Source organism: Rhinopithecus bieti, unplaced genomic scaffold, assembly GCF_001698545.2.
Source record: "Rhinopithecus bieti isolate Rb0 unplaced genomic scaffold, ASM169854v2 scaffold_6380, whole genome shotgun sequence".
Lineage (NCBI taxonomy): Eukaryota > Metazoa > Chordata > Mammalia > Primates > Cercopithecidae > Rhinopithecus > Rhinopithecus bieti.
Genome location: NW_016806642.1, coordinates 6991691 through 7018524, shown reverse-complemented (window position 1 = coordinate 7018524; position 26834 = coordinate 6991691). Strand labels below are relative to the sequence as shown.

The 26834-nt window shown below is 37.0% G+C and overlaps 1 protein-coding gene across 1 annotated transcript in view; it reads right to left on the bottom strand.

Moving 5' to 3' along the window:
• The window catches only part of DOCK7 (dedicator of cytokinesis 7), a 259128-nt gene that overhangs the window by 9626 nt on the left and 222668 nt on the right, over positions 1 to 26834 (bottom strand). The window contains 6 exon segments of the mRNA XM_017877272.1: positions 13565 to 13671; positions 14796 to 14939; positions 15292 to 15528; positions 15648 to 15737; positions 17281 to 17406; positions 26669 to 26683. Coding sequence (XP_017732761.1) covers positions 13565 to 13671; positions 14796 to 14939; positions 15292 to 15528; positions 15648 to 15737; positions 17281 to 17406; positions 26669 to 26683 — 719 coding nt within the window.

Here is a 26834-nt window from a genome sequence, read left to right as displayed (position 1 = left end):
AAAAAAAAAAAAAAAAAAAAAAAAAAAAAAAAAATCCTATTTAAATGCAAGGTGTATTGGGACTAGTAAATGTGCACTGTTGGCACTGTTAATACAGCTGACCATTTAACAACATAGTTTGCAACTGTGAAAGTCTGCTTATATGTGGATTTTTTCCAATGAATATAATTCTTTGGAGATTTGTGAAAACCTTGAAGACAAATTGTGTAGCTGAGAAAATTTTAAAAGATGTCATGAATGCATAAAGCATATGAAGATACTAGCCTATTTTATTATTTACTACCATAAAATATATACAAAACTTACCCACATAAAGAAACCTTGCATGGCACCATTTGTAGTAGAGAAAAATGTAAACAAATGTAAAGATACATTATTAAGTCACAACTGAAAAAAACTGCAGTACATACTGCACTACTGCCATAATTTTGTAGCCACCTCTTGTTGCTACTGTGATGAGCTCAAATGTATCTGCTTAAAATGCCACGTGATGCTACTCATCTCCAGGTGAGCAGTTGTTGCTTCAGTAAATTATATCTCACAGTAAAGAGTGATTTCTCATAGTTCTTGTGTATTTTTTATTGTGTTTAGTGCAACCATAAACTTTGAATAATCCATGGGGCCTACATGAAGTGCCACTAGTGATGTTGGAAGTGCTTCCAAGAAGCAGAGAAAAGTTATGACATTACAGGAAAGAGGTGAATTGCTTGGTATTATAGATTGAGATCTGCAGCTACAGTTGCCCACCATCTCAAGACATATGAATCCAGTGTAAAGACCACTGTAAAAAAAAGAAAAGGAAATTTGTAAGCCAGTAGGCATGAAAACCTTGCACTTTTTGTGAAATACCGTTTTTTTTTGTTGTTGTTGTTTGTTTGTTTGTTTTTTTGAGATGGAGTCTTGCTCTGTTACCCAGGCTGCAGTGCAGTGGCACGATCTCGGCTCACTGCAACCTCTGCCACCCAGTATCAAGCGATTTTCCTGCCTCAGCCTCTGGAGTAGCTGGGATTACAGGTGTGGGCCACCACACCTGGCTAATTTTTGTATTTTTAGTAGAGATGGGGGTTTCAGCATCTTGACCAGGCTAGTCTTGAACTCCTGACCTCATGATCCACCCATCTTGGCCTCCCAAAGTGCTGCAATTACAGGTGTGAGCCATTGCACCTGGCCTAGAAATACCATTTTATCTCATATTGAAAATGCAGCTTTTATGTGGGTACAGGATTGCTGTAAGGAAAGTATACCTGTAGACTAATGATGTGAGAAAAAGTGAAGTCATTACAAGACAAGGCAAAGGGAAGGTAAAGGATCTAAAACTGGAGAATTTAATGCCAGCAAAGGATGGTTTGATAATTTTAGAAAGAGGTTTGACTTTTTAAAATGCCAAGAGACAGGAGAGGCAGTTTCTACTGACCAAGCAGCAGCTTCTGCCAACCAAGAGGCAGCAGACAAGCTCCCAGATACCATTACAAAAATCACTGAAGAGGGGGAATATTTGCCTGAACAGGTTTTTTTTTTTGGTGGTGGTTGTTTTTCTGAACAGATTTTTAATGCAGATAAAAGTGCCCTATTTAGAAAAAAAAAAAGCCACAATGGACATTTGTTAGTAAAAAAGAGAAGTGCGCACGAGGATTTAAGGCAAAAAGGGATAGGCTAACTCTACTGTTTTGTACAAATACAGTCAGGTTTATAATCAAGACTGCCCTTACTTACAAAGCTGCTAACCCCTGAACCTTGAAGGGAACAGGTAAAAGCCAGCTGCCAGTATTCTGGCTGAACAATGAAAAGTTCTAGATGAGAACCCATTTTATGGATTGGCTCCATGGGTGCTTTGTCCATGAAGTCAGGAAGTATCTTATTAGTTAAGGGAATGCCCTTTAAAGTTCTTTTCATATTGGACATTGCATCTGGCCACCCAGAACCCCGAGTTTAACACCGAAGGTCTTGAAGTGGTCTACCTGCCCCTGTAAAAACAACATCTAGGCCGGGCACTGTGGCTCACGCCTGTAATCCAAGTACTTTGGGAGGCCGAGGCGGGTAGATCATCTGAGGTCAGGAGTTAGAGACAAGCCTGACCAACATGGCAAAACCCCATATACAAAAATTAGCCAGGTGTGGAGGTGGGCATCTATAATCCCAGCAACTCAGGAGGCTGAGGCTTGAGAATCGCTTGAACCCGGGAGGCGGGGACTGCAGTGAGCTGAGATTGTGTCACTGCACTCCAGCCTTGGTGACAGAGCAAGATTCTGTCTCAAAAAAACAAAACAAAACAAAACAAAAAAACTAACAACAACAACAACAAAATACATTTCTAATTCAGCTTCTAGATCTAAGGTCATAAGGACCTATAAGGCTCATTATACCTGGTACTTTATATTAATAGAAAGGAGTGTCAGCGCTATGGAAGAGAACTCTGATAGAGAGAACATCACAAGTCTGGAAGGATTATACCACTAAAAATGTCACCACTGTTTACAGAGAAAGCCATCAGGCCCAAGACAATCAATTCCTGCTGGAGAAAACTGTGTCCAGAGGTTATGCATAACTTCACAGGATTTACAACAGGGCCAATCAAAGAAATCATGAAACACTTGTAGATATGGCTTACAAGGTGGAACGTGAAGGGTTTTAAGATATGGATCATGGAGAAATTCAAGAGCTAACAGAAACTATACCAGAGGAATTAACAGAAGATGACTTGATGGAGATGAGTGCTTCTGAACCACTGCCAGAAAATAAAGCAGAAAACATGGAAGCAGCAGTGCCAGAAAACAAATTGACATGAGACAATCTGGCACAAGGGTTTCAATAACCTAAGACTGCTTCTGACTTCTTTTACAATATGGACTCTTTATGATAAGGGTGCAGAAACTAAGGCAAATGGTGGAAGAACCATATGGAAACATTTTAGAAAACGAAAAGCAAAATGTCAGACAGAAATTGTGATATCCATACAGATGGATTCAAAGCTGAATTCTACCAGACATTCAAAGAAGAATTGGTACCAATCCTGCTGACACTATTCTACAAGACAGAGAAAGAGATAATCGTTCCTAAATCATTCTAAGAAGCCAGTAGCACCCTAATACCAAAACCAGGAAAGGACATAACAAAAAAAGAAAACCACAGACCAATATCCCTGATAAACATAGATGCAAAAATCTTTAACAAAATTCTAGCTAACCAAATCCAGCAGTGTATCAAAAAGATAGTCCACCATGATCAAGTGGGTTTCATGCCAGGGATGCAGGGATGGTTTCACATACATGAGTCAATAAATGTGACACACCACAAACACAGAATTAAAAATCACATGATCATCTCAACAGATGCAGAAAAAGCAATTGACAAAATTCAGCACCCCTTTATGATTAAAAAGCATCAGCAAAATTGGCATACAAGGGACATACCTCAATGTAATAAAAGTCATCTATGACAAATCCACAGCCAACATAATACTGAATGGGGAAAAGGTGAAAGTACTCCCTCTGAGAACTGGAACAAGACAAGGATGTTCACTCTCACCACTTCTCCTCAACATAGTACTGGAAGTCCTAACCAGAGCAATCAGACAAGAGAAAGAAATAAAGTGCATCCAAATCGGTAAAGATGAAGTCAAGTTGTTGCTGCTTGCTGATGATATAATTGTATACCTAGAAAACCCTAAAGACTCCTCCAAAAAGCTCCTATAACTGATAAATAAATTCAGCAAAATTTGAGGATACAAAATTAATATACATTAATTAGTAGCTCTGTTATACACCAACAGCAACCAAGCTGACAATCAAATCAAGAACTCAACCCCTTTTATAATAGTTGCAAAAAAAAAAAAAAAAAACCTCAAAAAACTTAGGAATATACCTATCTAAGGAGGTGAAAGACCTCTAAAAGGAAAACTACAAAGCATTGCTGAACTAAATCACGGACGACACTAACAAATGGAAACACATCCCGTGTTCGTGGATGGGTAGAATCAATATTGTGAAAATGACCATACTGCCAAAAGCAAACTACAAATTCAATGCAATTCCTATCAAAATACCACCATCATTCTTCACAGACCTAGAAAAAACAATCCTAAAATTCACATGGAACCAAAAAAGAGCCCACATAGCCAAAGCAAGACTAAGCAAAAAAAGAACAAATCTGGAGGAATCACATTACCAGATTTCAAACTATACTATAAGGCCATAGTCACCAAAACAGCATGGTACTGGTATAAAAATAGGCACACAGACCAATGGAACAGAATAGAGAAGCCAGAAATAAACCCAAATACAGCCAACTGATCTTCGACAAAGCAATCAAAAACGTAAAGTGGGGAAAGGACACCCTATTCAACAAATGATGCTGGGATAATTGGCAAGCCATATGTAGGAGAATGAAACTGGATCCTCATCTCCCAACTTATACAAATCCATTCAAGATGGATCAAGGACTTCCATCTAAGACCTGAAACTATACTAGAAGATAACTTCAGAAAAAGCCCTTTTAGACATTGGTTTAGGCAAAGATTTCATGACCAAGAACTCAAAAGCAAATGCGATAAAACAAAGATAAATAGGTATGACTTAATTAAACTAAAGAGCTTTTGTATGGCAAAAGGAACAGTCAGCAGAGTAAACAGACAACCCACAGAGTGGGAGAAAATCTTCACAATCTATACCTCTGACAAAGGACTAATATCCAGAATCTACAATGAACTCAAACAAATTAGCAAGAAAAAAACAAACAATTCCATCAAAAGTAGGCTAAGGACATGAACAGACAATTCCCAAAAGAATATATACAAATGGCCAACATATGAAAAAATGCTCAACATCACTAATGATCANGATAACTTCAGAAAAAGCCCTTTTAGACATTGGTTTAGGCAAAGATTTCATGACCAAGAACTCAAAAGCAAATGCGATAAAAACAAAGATAAATAGGTATGACTTAATTAAACTAAAGAGCTTTTGTATGGCAAAAGGAACAGTCAGCAGAGTAAACAGACAACCCACAGAGTGGGAGAAAATCTTCACAATCTATACCTCTGACAAAGGACTAATATCCAGAATCTACAATGAACTCAAACAAATTAGCAAGAAAAAAACAAACAATTCCATCAAAAAGTAGGCTAAGGACATGAACAGACAATTCCCAAAAGAATATATACAAATGGCCAACATATGAAAAAATGCTCAACATCACTAATGATCAGGGAAATGCAAATCAAAACCACAATGCAATACCACCTTACTCCCACAAGAATGGCCATAATCAAAAAAAAAAAAAAAAAAAAAAAAAAGGTTACTGGTGTGGATGTGGTGAAAAGAGAATACTTCTGCACTGTTGGTGGGAATGTAAACTAGTATGACCTCTATGGAAAACAGTGTGGAGATTCCTTAAAGAACTAAAAGTAGAACTACCATTTATTTGATCCAGCAATCCCACTACTGGGTATCTACTCAGAAGTCATTACATGAAAAAGATACTTGCACATGCATGTTTATAGCAGCACAATTTGCAATAGCAAAAATGTGGAACTGGCCCAAATGCCCACCAATCAATGAATAAAGAAGCTATGGTGTATACATATGATGGAATATTACTCAGCCATAAAAAGGAATGAGTAAATGGCATTTGCAGCAACCTGTATGGGATTCGAGATTATTTATTCTAAGTGAAGTAACTCAGGAATGAGAAAACCAAACATCGTTATGTTCTCACTCATTAAGTGGGAGCTAAGCTATGAGGATGCAAAGGCGTAACAATGATACAATGGACTTTGGGAACTTGGTGGGAAAGGGTGGGAAGGGATGAGGTATAAAAGACTGGGATGAGGGATAAAAGACTATCAACTGGGTTTAGTGTATACTGCTCGGGTGATGGGTACACCAAAATCTCACAAATCACTACTAAAGAACTTACTCCACTTTGGGAGGCCGAGGCAGGCAGATCACGAGGTCAGGAGTTCGAGACCAGCCTGACCAACATGGTGAAACTCTGTCCCTACTAAAATTTAAAAAATTAGCTGTGCATGGTGGTGGGCACCTGTAATCCCAACTACTCAGGAGGCTGAGGCAGAAGAATTGCTTGAATCCGGGAGGCAGAAGGTACAGTGAGCCAAGATTGCGCCACCGCACTACAGCTTGGGCAACACAGCGAGACTCTGTCTCAAACAAAACAAAACAAAACAAAACAAAACAAAACAAAACAAAACAAAAAAAACTTACTCATGTAACCAAATACCACCTGTTTCCCAAAAACCTACGGAAATTAAAAAAAAAAATTATGATGTCTGTAAAGTTATACTGAGTGTGTTTGCCTCTTCTGCCTCCCCTGATACCTCCTCCACCTCTTCTGCCTCTGCCACTCTTTAGATAGCAAGATCAACCCCACTTCTTCCTCCTCCTCCTCCACAGACTCCTCAACATGAAGGCAAGGAGGATGAAGCCCTTTATGATGATCCACTTCCACTTAGGAAGAGTAAAATACATTTTCTCTTCTTTATGATTTTCTTTTTTTTTTTTTTTTGAGATGGAGTCTTGCTCTGTCGCCCAGGCTACAGTGCAGTGGTGTGATCTCGGTTCCCTAGACTCCGTCTGCCGGGTTCAAGCGATTCTCCTGCCTCAGTCTCCCGAGTAGCTGGGATTACAGATGCCCACCACTGTGCCCAGCTAATTTTTGTATTTTTTATTAGAGACAGGGTTTCACCATCTTGGCCAGGCTGGTCTCTAACTCCTGACCTCATGATCCACCCACCTTGGCCTCCCAGAGTGCTGGGATTACAGGCATAAGCCACCGTGCCTGGCCTTCTTTATCATTTTCTTAATAACATTTTCTTTTCTCTAGCTTACTTTATTGTAAGAAGACAGTATGTAATACATATAACATACAAACTATGTACCTAATGACTATATTATCAGTAAGGTTTCTAGTCAATAGCAGGCTATTAGTTAAGTTTTGGGGGGGTCAAAAGTTTACACGGGTTTTCAGCTGTACAAGGGATTGGCACCCCAACCTCTGTGCTGTTCAAGGTCAACTGTACTTAGAAACTTTTAGAATGTACTACATATTGTGAGCCAATAAAATGTTCATGTAGGCTGGGCATGGTGGCTCTTCCCTGTAATCCTAGTACTTGGGGAGGCTGAGGTGGGAGGATCGCTTGAGGCCAAGAGTTCGAGACTAGCCAGGGCAACATAGCAGGACTTCATCTCTACCAAAACCCCCCATCCAACCAAATATAACCAGGCATGGTGGTGCATACCATAAGGCTGAGGTAGGAGGATCCCTTGAGCCCAGGAGTTCGAGGCTGCAGTGAGCTGTGATTGTGTCACTGCACTACAGAGTCTGGGTGACAAAGTGAGACCTTGTCTCTAAAACAAAAAATGTTCAGGTACTGTGCCTCAGTCATCTCATGCTGGAAATTTTAATTTAACAAAAGAAAAGATCCATTGTAGTATAAACTATACCACATTCAAATTCAACTTAAATTCTAGTATATTAATTTTAGGAAATAACGTAACCATTAGAATTATAATTTAAACTCTAATTAAAAAATAAGAATTTAAGATTATAAGTATATTATGACTACAGTATATTAATTTGAAGAATATAACCACTAGAATAACAGCTTAAACTTTAATTGAAAATAATTTAAGATTATACATATGACTATTGTAAAATACATATGCATAAAGGCATACTATTTAGTTACCATACTGAATGGTAACACAAAAAATTAAAATGTAGTATTGCCTATAACTCCTTTGTAAGGTTTATATTATGTAGTCTTTGTTGCTGTTGTTCCGTTTTTTTTGTTTGTTTGTTTGTTTTAGATGGAGTCTCGCTCTGTTGCCCAGGCTGGAGTGCACTGGCATGATCTCGGCTCACTGTAACCTCTACCTTCTGGGTTCAAGCAATTCTTCCTGCCTCAGCCTCCCAAGTAACTGGGATTATAGGTGCCCACCATCACGCCTGGCTAATTTTTTTATTTTTTAGTAGAGAGGGGTTTCACCATGTGGGCCAGGGTGGTCTTGAACTCCTGACCGCCCACCTTGGCCTCCTGAAGTGCTGGAATTACAGGCATGAGCCACTCATGCCCGACCTCTTGTTTGTTTTTTGCAATATAAAAGGAGAAAACCTTCTCTACAGATAGTAACACTTAAGGAGACCTGTTGACTACAGGAATTCATTATAGTAAATGTATACAAAAGGAGGACATTTAAGAATTGTAGTCATGGTAAAATATTCCAAAACAAAAGCAAGAAACAAAGCACCTGATTGTCTGTTACTAAATGTCTATGACCTAAAGAAGTATGTACTGTTCCATAATCATCTGGCTTACAAAGATGGTAGGGTGTATTTTGTTGTTGTTTTCTTAAACCTCCCAAATAATAAAATTAACGCCAGAAATCAGTCAATTCTAAAAGCAGGAAACAGGTTTCTTTCTTTTACTACCACAGTTCACCTGCTGAACTACTTGCTTTCCTTCTGAGAGTCTAGAATTTTGGTACATGTCAGAGAGAGGGTGCCTACATGACCAGACCCTGATAAAACCTCTGGCACTGAGTCTCTAATGAGGTTCCCACATTTCACACCTGCTGTCACAACTCATTGCTGAAGGAATTAAGTAAGTCCTCTGTGACTTGACTGGCAGAGGACCCTTTGAAGCTTGCTCCTGGTTTCCTCCAGATTTCACTCCATACACTTTTCCCTTTGCTGACTTTACTTGGTATTCTTTCAGTGCAATAAATCACAGGCACCAGTAGTACAACTATATGCTGAGTCCTGTGAGTCCTCCTAGCAAATCACTGAAACTGGGGACAGTCTTGGGGACTGACACACCCCTAAATTATTTCACCTAATCTGCATAGCTTCCCTATAGATAAAGTAGATATCATCCTTACTTTAAAGATTAGAAAATGCAGGATCATAGAAATTAAGTGACCTGGAAAAGCACAATCAATGATAAGGTCAGGATCTGAACACAAGTTTTTTGCTTCCAAGTTTACTGCTTGTAAGTTCCCTCGGGGAGGGAAGCAGAAACTCAAATATTGAAGATTCACAATAAATAGTAGCTTTTAAGTTAAATGATCTAATAGTAGTTTCAAGTTAATAAAATTTCCTGAGCCTTGGCTTTTCTAATTTTAAAATTAAATATACGGCACTATGGAGTATGGTAGGGTTGTGGGAGAGGGGAATAAGTATATGCTATTAAAGAATAGTAAATTCTACACAGATTACTTATTATTGTCAACCACTTTTCTGGTTTTTTTTTTTTTTTCCTCTCTCTCTTTCTGACACAGGCTCCTACTAGGTCACCCAGGCTGGAGTGCAGTGTACAATCATAGTTTACTACAGCCTCCAACTCCTAGCTCAAGCGACTCTCCTGTCTCAGCCTCCTGGGTAGTTGGCACTACAGGTGCACAACCTACACTTGGCTAATTTTAAATATTTTCGTAGAGATGGGATCTTGCTTTGTTTTCCAGGCTGGTCTCAAACTCCTGGCCTCAAATGATTCTTCTGCCTCAGCCTCCCAAAGTGCTGAGATTACAGGTGTAAGCCACTGTGCCTGGCCTATTTTTTCTTTTCAATAGTTCCTTAAAGCCCGTATGTCATACTGTGGTATTGGACAGTCTCAACTTGAAGATCTTGATGCAGAAAGCCTTGAATACCTTTTAGTAAAATCTTTAAAGCAGAGTCGCAGTTTATTATGATGTCTGAAGAGCTTTGGGTCACTAGGTATTTCAGATAGAAAACCTGGGCAACTTCCAAAGGCCCCTGCAAAATAAGAAAATAAAACAAGAAGTGTTTTCTTTTTTTTTGTTATCTCTAAAATCACAGAGACAGAATTTACTCAAATGATTTTCTTAGCACTGAGATGGCTACATTTAAGCTTAATACATATGTGCCCACGCCTATATTAAAACTCCACAGACTATTTCAGTATTTTCTAATTTCATTCTACATTCTTATCTATTGCAATTAACTTCTTATTAGTTTATTCTTCAAAGAAACAGAACAGGAACTCAAGGACTGACTACTGTGTTCATTAATGTATTTTGCTTTGTATTTTCACATTTTAAATGCATCTTGGATGTAAAAGTTGTCAAGCTACTACATTTGCCAGTCCGCTGATTATCAGAGTTGATTTTGCTAAAACAGCTTCCCTCAGTATTCCAAAGGTGCTCCGGACATTGTGTTAAAGAAGATATCTTTTGTAAGCTACATCATTTGCAGATAAAACCTTAAAATCAAGCACGTTTCTAGGAGGTAAAGGTCTTAAGGTATTTATTTCAGTTTTGGTGGGGCATTTTTTGGCTTTGTTCCTTTAATCTGAAAAGTAGTTAAGACATGGTAAAGGAAATCTCACTTGAAGCCTTTCTGCATTTTCCCTTATCATGGAATATTCCTAAGACTGGGGCCATCAACAAGATAATCATCAACAAGATAATTTTAATGAACCAACCACAAAGACTAATGGGGATGGCTTCTAATCTGCATATGACAAAAGAACAGTAATTTATTGTGTCACTATATTATTCAAATTTTAAAAAATGATTCCATATCANTTGTATTTTTTATTAGAGACGGGGTTTCACCATCTTGGCCAGGCTGGTCTCTAACTCCTGACCTCATGATCCACCCACCTTGGCCTCCCAGAGTGCTGGGATTACAGGCATAAGCCACCGTGCCTGGCCTTCTTTATCATTTTCTTAATAACATTTTCTTTTCTCTAGCTTACTTTATTGTAAGAAGACAGTATGTAATACATATAACATACAAACTATGTACCTAATGACTATATTATCAGTAAGGTTTCTAGTCAATAGCAGGCTATTAGTTAAGTTTTGGGGGGGTCAAAAGTTTACACGGGTTTTCAGCTGTACAAGGGATTGGCACCCCAACCTCTGTGCTGTTCAAGGTCAACTGTACTTAGAAACTTTTTAGAATGTACTACATATTGTGAGCCAATAAAAATGTTCATGTAGGCTGGGCATGGTGGCTCTTCCCTGTAATCCTAGTACTTGGGGAGGCTGAGGTGGGAGGATCGCTTGAGGCCAAGAGTTCGAGACTAGCCAGGGCAACATAGCAGGACTTCATCTCTACCAAAACCCCCCATCCAACCAAATATAACCAGGCATGGTGGTGCATACCATAAGGCTGAGGTAGGAGGATCCCTTGAGCCCAGGAGTTCGAGGCTGCAGTGAGCTGTGATTGTGTCACTGCACTACAGAGTCTGGGTGACAAAGTGAGACCTTGTCTCTAAAACAAAAAATGTTCAGGTACTGTGCCTCAGTCATCTCATGCTGGAAATTTTAATTTAACAAAAGAAAAAGATCCATTGTAGTATAAACTATACCACATTCAAATTCAACTTAAATTCTAGTATATTAATTTTAGGAAATAACGTAACCATTAGAATTATAATTTAAACTCTAATTAAAAAATAAGAATTTAAGATTATAAGTATATTATGACTACAGTATATTAATTTGAAGAATATAACCACTAGAATAACAGCTTAAACTTTAATTGAAAAATAATTTAAGATTATACATATGACTATTGTAAAATACATATGCATAAAGGCATACTATTTAGTTACCATACTGAATGGTAACACAAAAAATTAAAAATGTAGTATTGCCTATAACTCCTTTGTAAGGTTTATATTATGTAGTCTTTGTTGCTGTTGTTCCGTTTTTTTTGTTTGTTTGTTTGTTTTAGATGGAGTCTCGCTCTGTTGCCCAGGCTGGAGTGCACTGGCATGATCTCGGCTCACTGTAACCTCTACCTTCTGGGTTCAAGCAATTCTTCCTGCCTCAGCCTCCCAAGTAACTGGGATTATAGGTGCCCACCATCACGCCTGGCTAATTTTTTTATTTTTTAGTAGAGAGGGGTTTCACCATGTGGGCCAGGGTGGTCTTGAACTCCTGACCGCCCACCTTGGCCTCCTGAAGTGCTGGAATTACAGGCATGAGCCACTCATGCCCGACCTCTTGTTTGTTTTTTGCAATATAAAAGGAGAAAACCTTCTCTACAGATAGTAACACTTAAGGAGACCTGTTGACTACAGGAATTCATTATAGTAAATGTATACAAAAGGAGGACATTTAAGAATTGTAGTCATGGTAAAATATTCCAAAAACAAAAGCAAGAAACAAAGCACCTGATTGTCTGTTACTAAATGTCTATGACCTAAAGAAGTATGTACTGTTCCATAATCATCTGGCTTACAAAGATGGTAGGGTGTATTTTGTTGTTGTTTTCTTAAACCTCCCAAATAATAAAATTAACGCCAGAAATCAGTCAATTCTAAAAGCAGGAAACAGGTTTCTTTCTTTTACTACCACAGTTCACCTGCTGAACTACTTGCTTTCCTTCTGAGAGTCTAGAATTTTGGTACATGTCAGAGAGAGGGTGCCTACATGACCAGACCCTGATAAAAACCTCTGGCACTGAGTCTCTAATGAGGTTCCCACATTTCACACCTGCTGTCACAACTCATTGCTGAAGGAATTAAGTAAGTCCTCTGTGACTTGACTGGCAGAGGACCCTTTGAAGCTTGCTCCTGGTTTCCTCCAGATTTCACTCCATACACTTTTTCCCTTTGCTGACTTTACTTGGTATTCTTTCAGTGCAATAAATCACAGGCACCAGTAGTACAACTATATGCTGAGTCCTGTGAGTCCTCCTAGCAAATCACTGAAACTGGGGACAGTCTTGGGGACTGACACACCCCTAAATTATTTCACCTAATCTGCATAGCTTCCCTATAGATAAAGTAGATATCATCCTTACTTTAAAGATTAGAAAATGCAGGATCATAGAAATTAAGTGACCTGGAAAAGCACAATCAATGATAAGGTCAGGATCTGAACACAAGTTTTTTGCTTCCAAGTTTACTGCTTGTAAGTTCCCTCGGGGGAGGGAAGCAGAAACTCAAATATTGAAGATTCACAATAAATAGTAGCTTTTAAGTTAAATGATCTAATAGTAGTTTCAAGTTAATAAAATTTCCTGAGCCTTGGCTTTTCTAATTTTTAAAATTAAATATACGGCACTATGGAGTATGGTAGGGTTGTGGGAGAGGGGAATAAGTATATGCTATTAAAGAATAGTAAATTCTACACAGATTACTTATTATTGTCAACCACTTTTCTGGTTTTTTTTTTTTTTTCCTCTCTCTCTTTCTGACACAGGCTCCTACTAGGTCACCCAGGCTGGAGTGCAGTGTACAATCATAGTTTACTACAGCCTCCAACTCCTAGCTCAAGCGACTCTCCTGTCTCAGCCTCCTGGGTAGTTGGCACTACAGGTGCACAACCTACACTTGGCTAATTTTTAAATATTTTTCGTAGAGATGGGATCTTGCTTTGTTTTCCAGGCTGGTCTCAAACTCCTGGCCTCAAATGATTCTTCTGCCTCAGCCTCCCAAAGTGCTGAGATTACAGGTGTAAGCCACTGTGCCTGGCCTATTTTTTCTTTTCAATAGTTCCTTAAAGCCCGTATGTCATACTGTGGTATTGGACAGTCTCAACTTGAAGATCTTGATGCAGAAAGCCTTGAATACCTTTTAGTAAAATCTTTAAAGCAGAGTCGCAGTTTATTATGATGTCTGAAGAGCTTTGGGTCACTAGGTATTTCAGATAGAAAAACCTGGGCAACTTCCAAAGGCCCCTGCAAAATAAGAAAATAAAACAAGAAGTGTTTTCTTTTTTTTTGTTATCTCTAAAATCACAGAGACAGAATTTACTCAAATGATTTTTCTTAGCACTGAGATGGCTACATTTAAGCTTAATACATATGTGCCCACGCCTATATTAAAACTCCACAGACTATTTCAGTATTTTCTAATTTCATTCTACATTCTTATCTATTGCAATTAACTTCTTATTAGTTTATTCTTCAAAGAAACAGAACAGGAACTCAAGGACTGACTACTGTGTTCATTAATGTATTTTGCTTTGTATTTTTCACATTTTTAAATGCATCTTGGATGTAAAAGTTGTCAAGCTACTACATTTGCCAGTCCGCTGATTATCAGAGTTGATTTTGCTAAAACAGCTTCCCTCAGTATTCCAAAGGTGCTCCGGACATTGTGTTAAAGAAGATATCTTTTGTAAGCTACATCATTTGCAGATAAAACCTTAAAATCAAGCACGTTTCTAGGAGGTAAAGGTCTTAAGGTATTTATTTCAGTTTTGGTGGGGCATTTTTTGGCTTTGTTCCTTTAATCTGAAAAGTAGTTAAGACATGGTAAAGGAAATCTCACTTGAAGCCTTTCTGCATTTTCCCTTATCATGGAATATTCCTAAGACTGGGGCCATCAACAAGATAATCATCAACAAGATAATTTTAATGAACCAACCACAAAGACTAATGGGGATGGCTTCTAATCTGCATATGACAAAAGAACAGTAATTTATTGTGTCACTATATTATTCAAATTTTAAAAAATGATTCCATATCACTTATTTAATCCTCACAACTTATTGTAAAGGAGATCTGGGGAAGGCAACATCAGGGAGAACCTAACATAGTAGAGGTTCACATATATGTGCACAGCTCTGAAAATGAGTGTTTTAACGATCACAGTCTTTTAGTACAAGCTTTTTAAGGAAATATTATTTTAAGTGAATCGATTCCTTCTTAATAGAATATATAAGAATGCATAGATAGAAAAATATAGGCAGTAGAGAAGGCAGATGCTTTTCATTTGACTTAACAATTATTTGTGATCTGAAATTATCCCAAATCATATTTACAGCTTAAATCATACAGTGCTAGCAAAAAGCACTAACCTGATTCACTGTTGTGCCTACAGATCCCTGGAGTACCATCTGAAGCATTTTGGGGTCTGCAGGATCCTGATGCGTTGCAAATGCCAACTCCTGTGTCTTTTTCTGCATATCCTCAATAGCAACTTCAATTGGTGTTAAGATGATCTGAGTAAAAGAGCATCTGTTAAATTGGTGTACTGACTGAATACTATTTAATGAACTTTATGTATAATCAACTGAAATTAGAAAAAAAATCAATTGTAAACTTTTATGTAACAATAAAATTCCAAACTTGGATCTCCAAATGAAAAAAAAAAAAAAATCAACCTTTTAAAGAAAAGCTGGGGTGAATTAGGATCTCAGAAAAGAAGTAAAAAACTAAGGACTCAAAAATGGGTAAAGTTCTAATATATTATGGTGTAAGGGATGGTACATATCTTCTGGTACATCTAAGTTGTTGTTACATGGCTTGAATATATTTGCTTCACTAATGCTGTTTGCTCATTTATGGACTTACCTCTTCTTTGTGAGTGACATTGACCCTTGTTTTAATATAAGGAAAGGCATGAGATGTAGTCAGAATGGTTTTCCTTTTGAATTGTTCATGAAGTTCCCCATGGGCACGGCCATCTAAAGTAAAGGGTGTACAGTACATGAATCGGCGAAGATTATAATTTTTGTCAAAATAGGTGATTCTGTCCTTCATCTCATATGTGTCGAAGTATGGCTCCACATAGGTAATCTGAATATATGCCTAGGAAAGAAAAAAGTCCTTCATTTCCTCACTGTTAAGTCATCATTTAGTTTTTCTTAAAATTGCACAGAGGATCTCAAAGAGATGCCTACATGTCATCATAGTCGAATCAACTATACCTTGTTAGGATCTAATTTACACTTGTCTACAGGATTAGAGTCTTTGATTACTTCAACCACATCCTCTCCAAATCTTTCTCCATAAAATCCCTACAATAAAGAAAAAGAAACATTTTAATGAAGTTAAAAAGATTGGGAAATAGAGAAGGCCTGAGGGTGACTCCTGAGCAAAATTAGGAGAATTAGTGCATTCTGTACAATCATATCAATAATTAAAACATAATGATTTAGGCTTATAAAAATTATACTAGCTTATAAATTAGCATGGTCTTGGTCCATATTTATTTGACATTATTCCCATCCACAAACTTTAAATAACATAAAATATCAGAAAACAACTATTTTCTCCAATAAAAACACAGGTTTCCACAAGAAGTCCTCAAGAGAAACAAAAGGGAACAGAAAGCAAAGACAAAAGAAACTCATTATTGTTGATGTATAAAAATCTTAGTTTTACTGAGTTTGTTGTGGCTTGCTTTTTACAGACCATGGGTCAATGAATAAACATCCATTTTTAGGAACTAATTTTTTAATCCCAGAATTTTCAAATAAAAGCATTGACCTGTTGAAGTTCTGTATAGGTTTACATTTTGAAAGGCAACCTTAGGTCAAGAATATAGTGACTATTCCATGTGACACTGAGTAGCAGCATGGGCAAAGGATAAAGCTATTCAAAAGGAAAATCAAATTTGAATCTTCAAAGAAGAAACCCCCACTGCTATCCCAAAGGTGATTTTTATAATTGAGTAAGTTTGATAAACACAGTCTCAATTAATATTTCCCAAGACTTACACCTAAACCTCTTGAAAAATAAAAAGTAACAGTTTGAGCCAATTTATGTCAGTTTGGCCAGAGAAGTCACCAGTAGGAATATAACATCAAGAAATTAACATCAGTGAGAATAAAAACAAGCCTACAGTACTACTTTTCCAACTGCTTTGTGAATAGAAATCGCCTGGGGATCTTGTTAAAATGCAGACTTTGATTCTGAAGGGCTGGGGTGGGGTCTGAGGTTCTGCATTTCAAACAATCTCCCAGGTGATCCCAATGTTTCTGGTCCATCCACTATACTTTGGGTAACAAAAACAGAGAAAGGCTGGAAAGAACAACTATAACAGAAAAAACTGGTTAGCCCAGTAAATATGAAACTCAATCATTTATGGTGAAAATTAAGAAGTTATAAAGGTTAAAGGAAGTGTTTTTAAGGTGTGATTTCAGGCTTTTACATTCTAAAGATATCTCACCAGGAACCAGTTAAGCCAAAGAGATAATATGCTCGGGTCAGAAATTTCTTGGGGTTCTGGTTCTAGTTCAATTATTAGCTACTCTTTTTCAACAAAATGTGGGATTATACTACATATTTCTCCATAAGTCGCAGTAATTCTGAAGGATACAGGGGTTTCCAAAATATGTGTGAAAATAGTCTCAAAAAATAAACAGTATTACTATTTTATAGCTGCCATAAAAGATTTGGAAGAGTATTATTGTAACTATTAAAAATCCTTATTCTCTAACAGAGTAGTTTATTTGGCAAGATCTGGCTTATTAAATGATTAGATCTGGATCTGAAAGTCTAATCATCAGAGAGAATACAAACTAAAGATGACATTTTATGAACCACCACAGCATTCACCTCCAATCTGTGAGATATCTCTGCAAGTTTGGTTATTGCAGGCTCCTTGTAAACAAATTCTTGTTCATCCAAATCCCCGAACTTGGTTCCATAAAAACCAACACGAAAATAGGTGCCAAACATCCGCTTACCATCCTAGGTTTAGGAAAATGAAGAAACTTTAATATGAAATCTTCCTGTTTTTCACATTATGTTTAGATTGTTACAGCATAAAATTTCTAAAACATTACAAAAGTTTTAATTCAAAATTAGAATATTTTAAATGAGGGTTTAAACAAAATAAAGTCTTTCTTTTTTCATTATTTCTAACAAATAACTATGTAAATAGGGCTGCTAACAAGTGACTAAATCGCATGTAATATTTTTCAGTTTGTATGAAGTGCCTCTATCACATTGGTCTATGTTTTTAAAATCGATATAACTGAGATAAATTAACTCATTTTTCTTATTGCAAGAAAAGATGCTTGATATAACATAAACTGTCTTAATTGTGCTGATACTAGAGCATACTAGATCAAATTAATCAAACAACACTTACATATTTTTAAATTAGCATTAGCCTTTATATAACCTCTTTATAAATATTAAATGAGATTGTGTAAGTTAGGAGTCAAAGATAGCACCTGGCATAGAACAGACAATGTAAATGTCAAGACCCTCCAGAAGCACTAAAGCAAAAATTCTACAATTGGCAGCCCTGTGCCAATACACCATTATTATTATTATTATTTAGATGGAGTCTCACTCTTTTGTCCAGGCTGGAGTGCAGTGGCACAATCTTGGCTCACTGTAACCTCTACCTCCCAAGTTCAAGTGATTCTCCTGCCTCAGTCTCCCGAGTAGCTGAGATTACAGGCGTAAGCCACCACGCCTGGCTAATTTTTGTATTTTTAGTAGAGACAGGGTTTCACCATTTTGGCTAGGCTGGTCTCAAACTCCTGGCCTCAGGTGATCCACACACCTCAGCCTCCCAAAGTGCTGAGATCACAGGTGTGAGCCACTGCACCCAGCCCAGTAAAAAATTTTATGTAGAAGAGTTACTAAAAATGGAACAGAAAGGGAAAAAAATATATGAGTGAAAGATAATCAGTAAAAAATTTTTGAGATGAGTTGGTTATTCTAAAGCACCCAAACCACCCATTGGCATGCATTAACTACACATTCATATCAGGTACAAAGTACATTAAGGTCACTTTAATTCTCACACAGCATATCAGAAGACAAATTCTTTCAATAAAAATAAATATTTGGACACTTTCTATGCAATTTTTACAATTTTTTTTTTAAAAGTGTCACCTCAGCCTCCTGAGTAGCTGGGATTACAGGTGTGTGCCACCTTCCTCAGCTAATTTTTACAATTTAGATACAAAATTACTTTAGCATTCTCTGGTGGTGCCTATATGCACATTACAAGTAAGTAAATACCTCTGAATTCTCTTTAAGCCTAATCTGCCTTATATTGATTTTCCCTATACTGAAAAAGCAAAAGGGCATATAAAATAAGCTAGAAATGCCGCACATAATTAAGCAAAATGGGAAGCTCTAATCCTTAATTTACCAGTTTTATAATACCAAAAAAAGGTATAGTGATGAAACATCCCCCAACATTTTTGTCAGAAAACGGTCGTGGTCGCGGCGGGATGTAAAATTTAAGAAAAATGTGCTTTGGAGCTAAAGAAGTTGAGGTTTCTAATTAGAAAAACCTTTTTAGTTACTTTATTTAACATTTAACACACATAAAAATTAACTGATTTCTACAGCTAAATTAATCCCATCATAGATAGATTAAAATGATTCCAATTAAAATCTAAAACCATAAGTAATAGTACATTTTGACTTAAGTAATAAAGGCACTGCATGAAAAATAAAAAAAAATCTAAGAAAATTACTTAAAAATTTGATTATTTTTCAAAACATGTCATATACATATATACATATACATTCCTATTTTTTATTTTTTATTTATTTTTATTTTTTAGTTTTTTTGAGACAGGGTCTCACTCCATTACCCAGACTGGAATACAGTGGTGCTACCTCAGCTCACTGCAGCTTCTGTCTCCTGGGCTCAAGCGATCCTTCCACCTCAGTCTCCTGAGTAGCTGGGACTACAGAAGCATACCACCACATCCAACTAATTTTTTGTACTTTTTGTAGAGAGGGGGTTTTGCCACGCTGCCCAGACTGGTCTTGAACTCCTGGGCTCAAGTGATCTACCTGCCTCAGCCTCCCAGAGTGCTGAAATTACAGGTGTGACCCACCACGCTGGGTCCATTCCTACTTTTTAAACCCACAAATATTAATATGCTGCTATTCTGGCTGTCCTCCTCTCAGAGGTTTCCAGTTTAAAACAATATTCCAATTCTTCAATATTGTGGCCCTTTAAATATTTGAAGATAACAATAAGGACTTGTTCCTTTTAGCTAAACTTTCCAGTTTTCAATCTTCATATGACAGTAATTTCTACTCTGTTGGCATTTTATTAGTTTTTCAATGCCATCCTTTAAAGTGTGATATCCCAGATATAAACATAATACTGTTGATGTGATCTGACCAATGAAGGTGTGTTGGTGGGCTCAATGTCTCCTTGAATCTGAACACTGAATTTTATTAAGGTAGCTTAAAACTAACCTACCTCTTTATTATACTATCTCACAATGACATTTGGTTCAAGGAAAAAAATTAATCGGTGTTTACTATGTTAGCCACCATTCATCTTCAGTAATAGGAAAGTAAAAATAAGTTAGATTTGCTTCCCAAGAGAGTAAAAAATGTATTCAAACAATTACAAAACAAAGGGATATAGGCTATACTAAAAAGAGGTATAAGGAAAGATTAATCTTGTTGCAGCTAAGTCACAACAGAGGTAACACATAGGGTTCTACTCAAAATAAATGGCCAAGTAGACAGGAAAGGGAAGGAACACTGTGATAGAGGGTGGGGGGAAGACAGATACAAATATGAGGGAAAGCATTCATCCATTCAAATACTTATTGAGTGCCCACTATGTGTCAGCAAACTGTTCTAGGTATTTATGATAAATCTGTGAAGAAAACGGACAAAGAAGGTGGTCAGGGTGGGTTTCATCTGAGCAAAGACTGAAGGAGATGGGAGACATTCATGTGAATCCCTGAGGGACGTGCATCCCAGGCAGAGGAAAGAGCCAGTGCAAAGAGCCAAAGGCTAAAGCCTACCGAGTGTGTTTGAGGAACAGGAAAGTAAGCAGTGTGGCTGGAGCAGAGTAAGCAAGCAGGTAAAATAGGATGAGATAAGGTTAGAGAAGTTAACTACAAGGAGTTACTGGATATTTAAAAATAAATGTTTGTGTGCAGAATGGAGTGAGGGAGAGAGCAGCAGGGGATGAGGCTAGGGAGAAAGAAAGGCTGAGAATTTGACTATTTTCAACTTAGACTCCTCTAGTGTCAAACTACTATGGAAGTATGCTTCATGGAAGCACAGTCATATTGCTTCGCCTGCAGGAAAAACATCACTTCATCTTTGTTTCCTCTTCAGAGCTTTGGACCACAGGATGATACCTGTTTTCCTTTTGAATTAAAAAAAAAAACAAAATAAAAAACTTTCCTATAAATTAGCCTGTTTTTCTAGCATTACCTTTCTTTACTGTTATGAATCCTTTCTGAACTTTCTATCACTCCTCACAATACAGCTTATTCTTCCTTAGCAATACTGCTTACTGCTTCCACAATCCTCTGGGTGATAAAACTATGTCTGGGACAAAGAAATCCATCTACCATGTTTCTAAATGGTTCAAACCCCTTGTAAGACAAATATATCATAAATCTGTTTTACTTTTGTTGTCTTTATTTAGCAAGAAACATTCCGTTGGACTAGTTGTATATTTCCACAGTGACATCATTTCTCTAACTTCTTTTATCCTCTCCCAGTTGTTTTCCACTATACTTCCTTTAAGTTAACTGATTTCCATATAGGCATACCAGTATTTCACACAATGGTGATCTCTCTTTCCTTCTACTAGGTTCATTCCTCTTAAAGAGCATTTACCAGTTCACTTCTAGTTGCAGATCTCAACTTGGAAATACAAAACCTCTTAGATTTTATTAACTAAATATTGTTAAGATTTCTAATAGTAATGATGATAAAATCATATTAACAACAAAAATAACTTCCAACATTTTTTGAGTACTTACGATGTGTTAGACACTGGTTAACCACTTTACATGTATTATATCAATTCTTATCACAACTTTATGTGATAGATTCCATTATTTTCACCCTCATTTTATAGATGACGAAAAGTGTCTTGCCCAAGGTCACACTGTTAGTAAGTGGTGGAGCGAGCAGGAAGTTATACTCTAATATATTTGACATTCGACTCCAAACTCTTTTTTTTTTGAGATGAAGTCTCACTCTTATTGCCCAGCCTGGAGTGCAATGGTGTAATGTTAGCTCACCCGAACCTCTGCCTCCCGGGTTCAAGCAATTCTCCTGCCTCAACCTCCCAAATAGCTGGGATTACCACCATGCCCAGCTAATTTTGTATTTTTAGTACAGACGGGGTTTCTCCATGTTGGTCAGGCTGGTATCAAACTCCCGACCTTAGGTGATTAGCCCACCTCAGCCTCCCAAAGTGCTGGGATTACAGACATGAGCCTCAAGCTCTTAATTAAACTTTATGTTCCCCATATTCTATATATACTGGTATTAACACCAGGACATTAGTATAACCCCTGAACTGTCATCCACTTCTCTGGTGTTTTCTTGAGAATTCTTACAAATTTCCTCAATAAATTCTTTTGAGGATTACCTCCTTCCCTATGTTCTGTTTTCCTCTATGTTCCATCCTCTACTGCAATTATTTTTGCATGCTTGCATATCCTTTATACTTCAGCATAAAAATCAGGTTGGTGGCTTACTGACAAAACACATTCTTCCAAGATATATTGTACTCCATTTCTTATCAGAAGGACCTATCTGACCATTTTATGTCCCAGTACCGAAAACAGAAATCACATCTAATATCATCTACATAGTAAATATTTGCTGTCAATATTTTTCTTTCTTTTTAAAAGACAGAGTCTTACTCTGTCACCCAGGCTAGACTGCAGTGGTGTGATAATAGCTCACTGTAACCTCGAACTCTTGGGCTTAAGTGATCTTCCTGCTTCAGTCTCCCAAGTAGCTAGGACCACAGGGGCATGCCTAGCTAATTTATTTATTTATTTATTTTGGTAGAGATGAGATCCTGCAGTGTTGCCTAGACTGGTTTCAAACTTTAGGCCTCCAGCAGTCCTCCCGCCTTGGCCTCCCAAATGTTGGGATTACAGGTGTGAGCCACCATGCTGGGCTTTCGTATCTTTCTTTTTCTTCTCAAAAGTAGCATAAGGGGCAGAAAAAAATCAGTGGTATGGCATATATTATCAGGTGCTCAGTTATGGGTCTATATGGGTCATCAGGGAGTCACTAACTACCAGAAAGTATCTCCTCTTAGAGACATTAAGATTCTTCCCATTTACTATGTTTTCGTTAACTTTCTTCATATCTAACTTTACCTTCCTGAGGTAAAGGCTCATGGATGTGTTATACCTACAATGTTCTGATTTCTTTTCTTTTTGAGACAGGGTCTCGTTCTGTTGCCCAGGATGGAGCATAGTAGCGTGGTCTCCGCTCACTGCAAAGTCCACCTCCCTGGCTCAAACAATCTTCCCACCTCAGTCTTCCAAGTAGCTGAGACCACAGGTACATGCCCCGGCAATTTTTCTTGTTTCTTTTTTGGTAGAGACATGGGTTTTGCCATGTTGACCATGCTGGTATTGAATTCCTGGACTAAAGCGATCCTCCCACCTTGGCCTCCCAAAGTGCTGGGATTACAGGTGTAGGCCACTGCGCCTGACCTGTTCTTTCTTCTTTAGAGTGTTACATTTACCCACTCAACTACCCAAAAGTACTTGTTTTCACTATGTTCTATTCTTGAATTTTTATTTCATTTCCTTCTTTCAGAGTTGATCCGCCTGCTCAATATAATTTGCTGTTTCTAATCCTGTTTTGTCTTTTAATTGCTTGGATGTGTTACTTTATCTCACTCAGCTTTAGTGTGGATTGAAGAAAATAAAAATCCAACAGAAGCCACTGAGTCAGAACTATGGCCAGTATTTCTGAACATATAAAAACCAAAATACTGGCTCATATTCATGCCCATTCAGTTCAATAATGAGAGTTAAGATATACTTATTTTGCATGTGTCAATCTCAAAAGTTAGGGTAATCTATATTTTCTTAGTGGTCTAGTAGAGATCTTCTCTAGCCTTTCTGAAAAATGTAAGATATACTTTACTAGAGTAGTGGTGTTCTTTAAATAAATATGTTGTGATCTTTGAAGAAAAAAAAAAGTATCACATGACTATGTTATCACTGTTTGGGTTTTGATTTTTCTGAAAAATTTAAACTTGTATTAGTGTACTTCTGAATACAAATTGGTCACTATTTGATAACTGAACAAACTTTTCTTTTTTAACCCTAACCCTAAGACAGGGTCTCACTCTGTCATCCAGGCTAGAGTGCAGTGGCACCATCATAGCTCACTGCAGCCTTGATGCCTGGGCTCAAGCTATCCTCCTGCCTCTGCCTCCCAAGTAGGTGGGAGTACAGATGCACACCACCATACCTGGTCAATTTTTCTAACTTTCTGTAGAGATGGTCTCGCTATGTTGTCCAGGCTGGTACAAACATAATTACAAAAATAAATACATATACATACATAACATAGAAAGTAGTTATAAAAATTTTCATACAGAAATTTAACATTTCTTTTCTGCTAAAAATAATTAAATATGCATCATAAAAAAGAAGTGTTAAAACATGCTTTTAGGCTGGGCTCATTCCTATAATCCTAGCACTTTGGGAGGCTGAGGCAGGTGGATCGTTTGGGGCCAGGAGTTTGAGATCAACCTGAGCAACATGGCACAACCCTGTCTCTACAAAAATAGAAAAAATTAGCTGGTGGAATGTGCCTACAGTCCTAGCTACTCGGGAGGCTGAGGTGGGAAGATCACCTGAACCCTGGAGGTCAAGGCTGCAGTGAGCTGTGATCGCACCACTGCACTCCAGTCTGAATTACGGAATGAGACCCCATCTCAAAAAACAAACATTTTGAAAGACAACAAACATGCTTTTACTTCTTACTATTTCGAGAAACACAAAAAGGCTTTGGGAAAAGTAAAAATAAAAGTGAACACTAAACAGCCATTAAAGAACTGAAACTACCAGAGGAGATAACAGTCACATGATTCCTGAAAGGTTCATGATTTATTATTTTGCGTGGTAAATACTTTACCGAAAAACTAAGTTTTAGAGTTATCTTTCACACACACACACACACACACACACACACGCCCCTAAAAGCTTTGCTAACTCAAATAATTTGTACTAAATCAAGGAGCACAATAAAAACATGAAACATGTGACTAATATATAAGCCCAGATGGGGTTTTCCTATAAGTTGCGGAGCAAGTTATCAATTCAAAGAGCCTTTCTACAATGTACAGATTATCCTTACTGGACTTCAATCCAGTGAGAGTTCTATCAGAATACTAGAAAATTAGCTAGGAAACATAGCTTTTAGGAAAAACAAAACTACTGAAGTTTTCATAGAGTCAAAAGAAAATATCCACAAGATAGAACTTACCACAATAGACAATAGTAAAAGTGGGGAGTAGGGTCAGCAACCAGGGACAAGAGAGAAGAGAAAACAGAAAGCATTTTAATTACAGAAATTTCAAAACAAATAAGCAGCAAATGGTAGAAAACACATTTTTTAAATGCAGGCATCCATTTAAGTTTTACAAAGGAAAAGCAAAAAACAAACGTGCAACAAATTTAGCAGCTACAAAGCTAAAGGTCCAGTAAAAGGTAGTGACAAGTATATAAACAAGAAAATAAAGTCTGTGAGACTTTTACCATGCAATAAACATGATGACAGAATGATATTAATGTCATAACCAGTGAAAATTATACCTTTCAGGGGTCGATTTAGCATCACGGAAACTAGTAATAAACTGCTCAGAGGTTTCAATATGTTATTTTAGGCCTAATTTTCAACTAATTCTATTTCATGTTAGGAAATTTATAAGGAGTTTCATCATTCATAGATAACCATGGCAAGTCTCTTTATGTATTTCTTAACTGAGCCATAGGAATGAGGATTATATTTTGAGTATTAATACAGTCATATACAGAGAACTAAGGTAGATTTATAAAAGTACTGGCTTCATCTAAAGAAAAACAAGACTTGGGTACTATTTCAGAAATGGAGGAAAACTCAGCAGTAATATTTATTCCCAAGGTTTTCTATTTGGGGCTTAAAACAAGGATTGCAATGCAAACCCAAAAAGAGAAGCCTAAGCTGTTCGATCAACATAAATCTGACAACAAGTGAGAGGCAAAGCACACAACTTCACAAATATACCTAGCTTTAAATAAACCTGACTTATTACTACCTTGCTTTACCTCATCAACATAAATTAGGGCATATTTTATAGAATTATTTCCTTTGCAGAAACATTTAAAATAATGGTAATCAATTTTCCTGGCATTTTTTTCAGGTAAGACTGTATTTACATAAAACTTTTGTGAGTCTTAACTACTACATAAAAGGAAGCATATGTGTCTTATCAAACAATATATCAAATGCTGTCAGAATATGAGGTCAAATTAAATTATAAGTTCTTTTAATTTCTTTATCTCTCTCCCCAATAAAATTTAAATGACAAAAGTGAATTTCTTTCCTCAGTAGTGCTTATAGTCAAGGTGAAGTGACTCAAGATCAAATTAACACAGTATCTCATCAATTCTAAAATGTACTTTTTTTGCCCACATTTTAATGCTTTTATAGTTGGTATTCATCTTTCAACTAACAGGATATCTTGTCTTAACACACAGGGATTTATTTTTTCCTTTCTTAAAGGCATATAAAATACTAGTATGTTTTGTAATTGATGCCATCTGAGATCAGATGAAATAGAGTATTTTCTATTTACACCTCTGAGCAATAACACATAAATCGACCTCTGTAAAATGAGGTGAAACAATATGGTTAAAAAAAGAAATCTGTGTATAAATGTTGATGAGAGAAATGCTTCAAAGGATAAAAACTAAAGTGATGACAAAGTGGCTCATTTACCAAAGAATCTCATTAGTGTAACATATGGATTTCCATGCACTGCCTACAACCTCTTAATAAGATATTTCTTAAAATAACTTACAATATTTTAACAAAATTTCTTTGGTTAATGAATTCAGTTGATAGCAGATAGCAACAGAATGCCCACAGCTAGCACATGTGGGCAAAGCATTGGCATAAGAAATCTTATAAAATCAATCTATTAGTGTCTTTAACTAACTAAAACATTACCTACCTCCCAGCCAGTACTCTGTATAATAAAAAGTAAAAAAGGGCAAGTCATAAAAAAACTGTTTAAAAAGAACAAAAAAGGCCAAAGGCACCATATACCATAAATTCTTCTCCATAAATAGAAGACAGCAGGATATTTTAAACAGCATATTCATTTACTTAAGACCTGC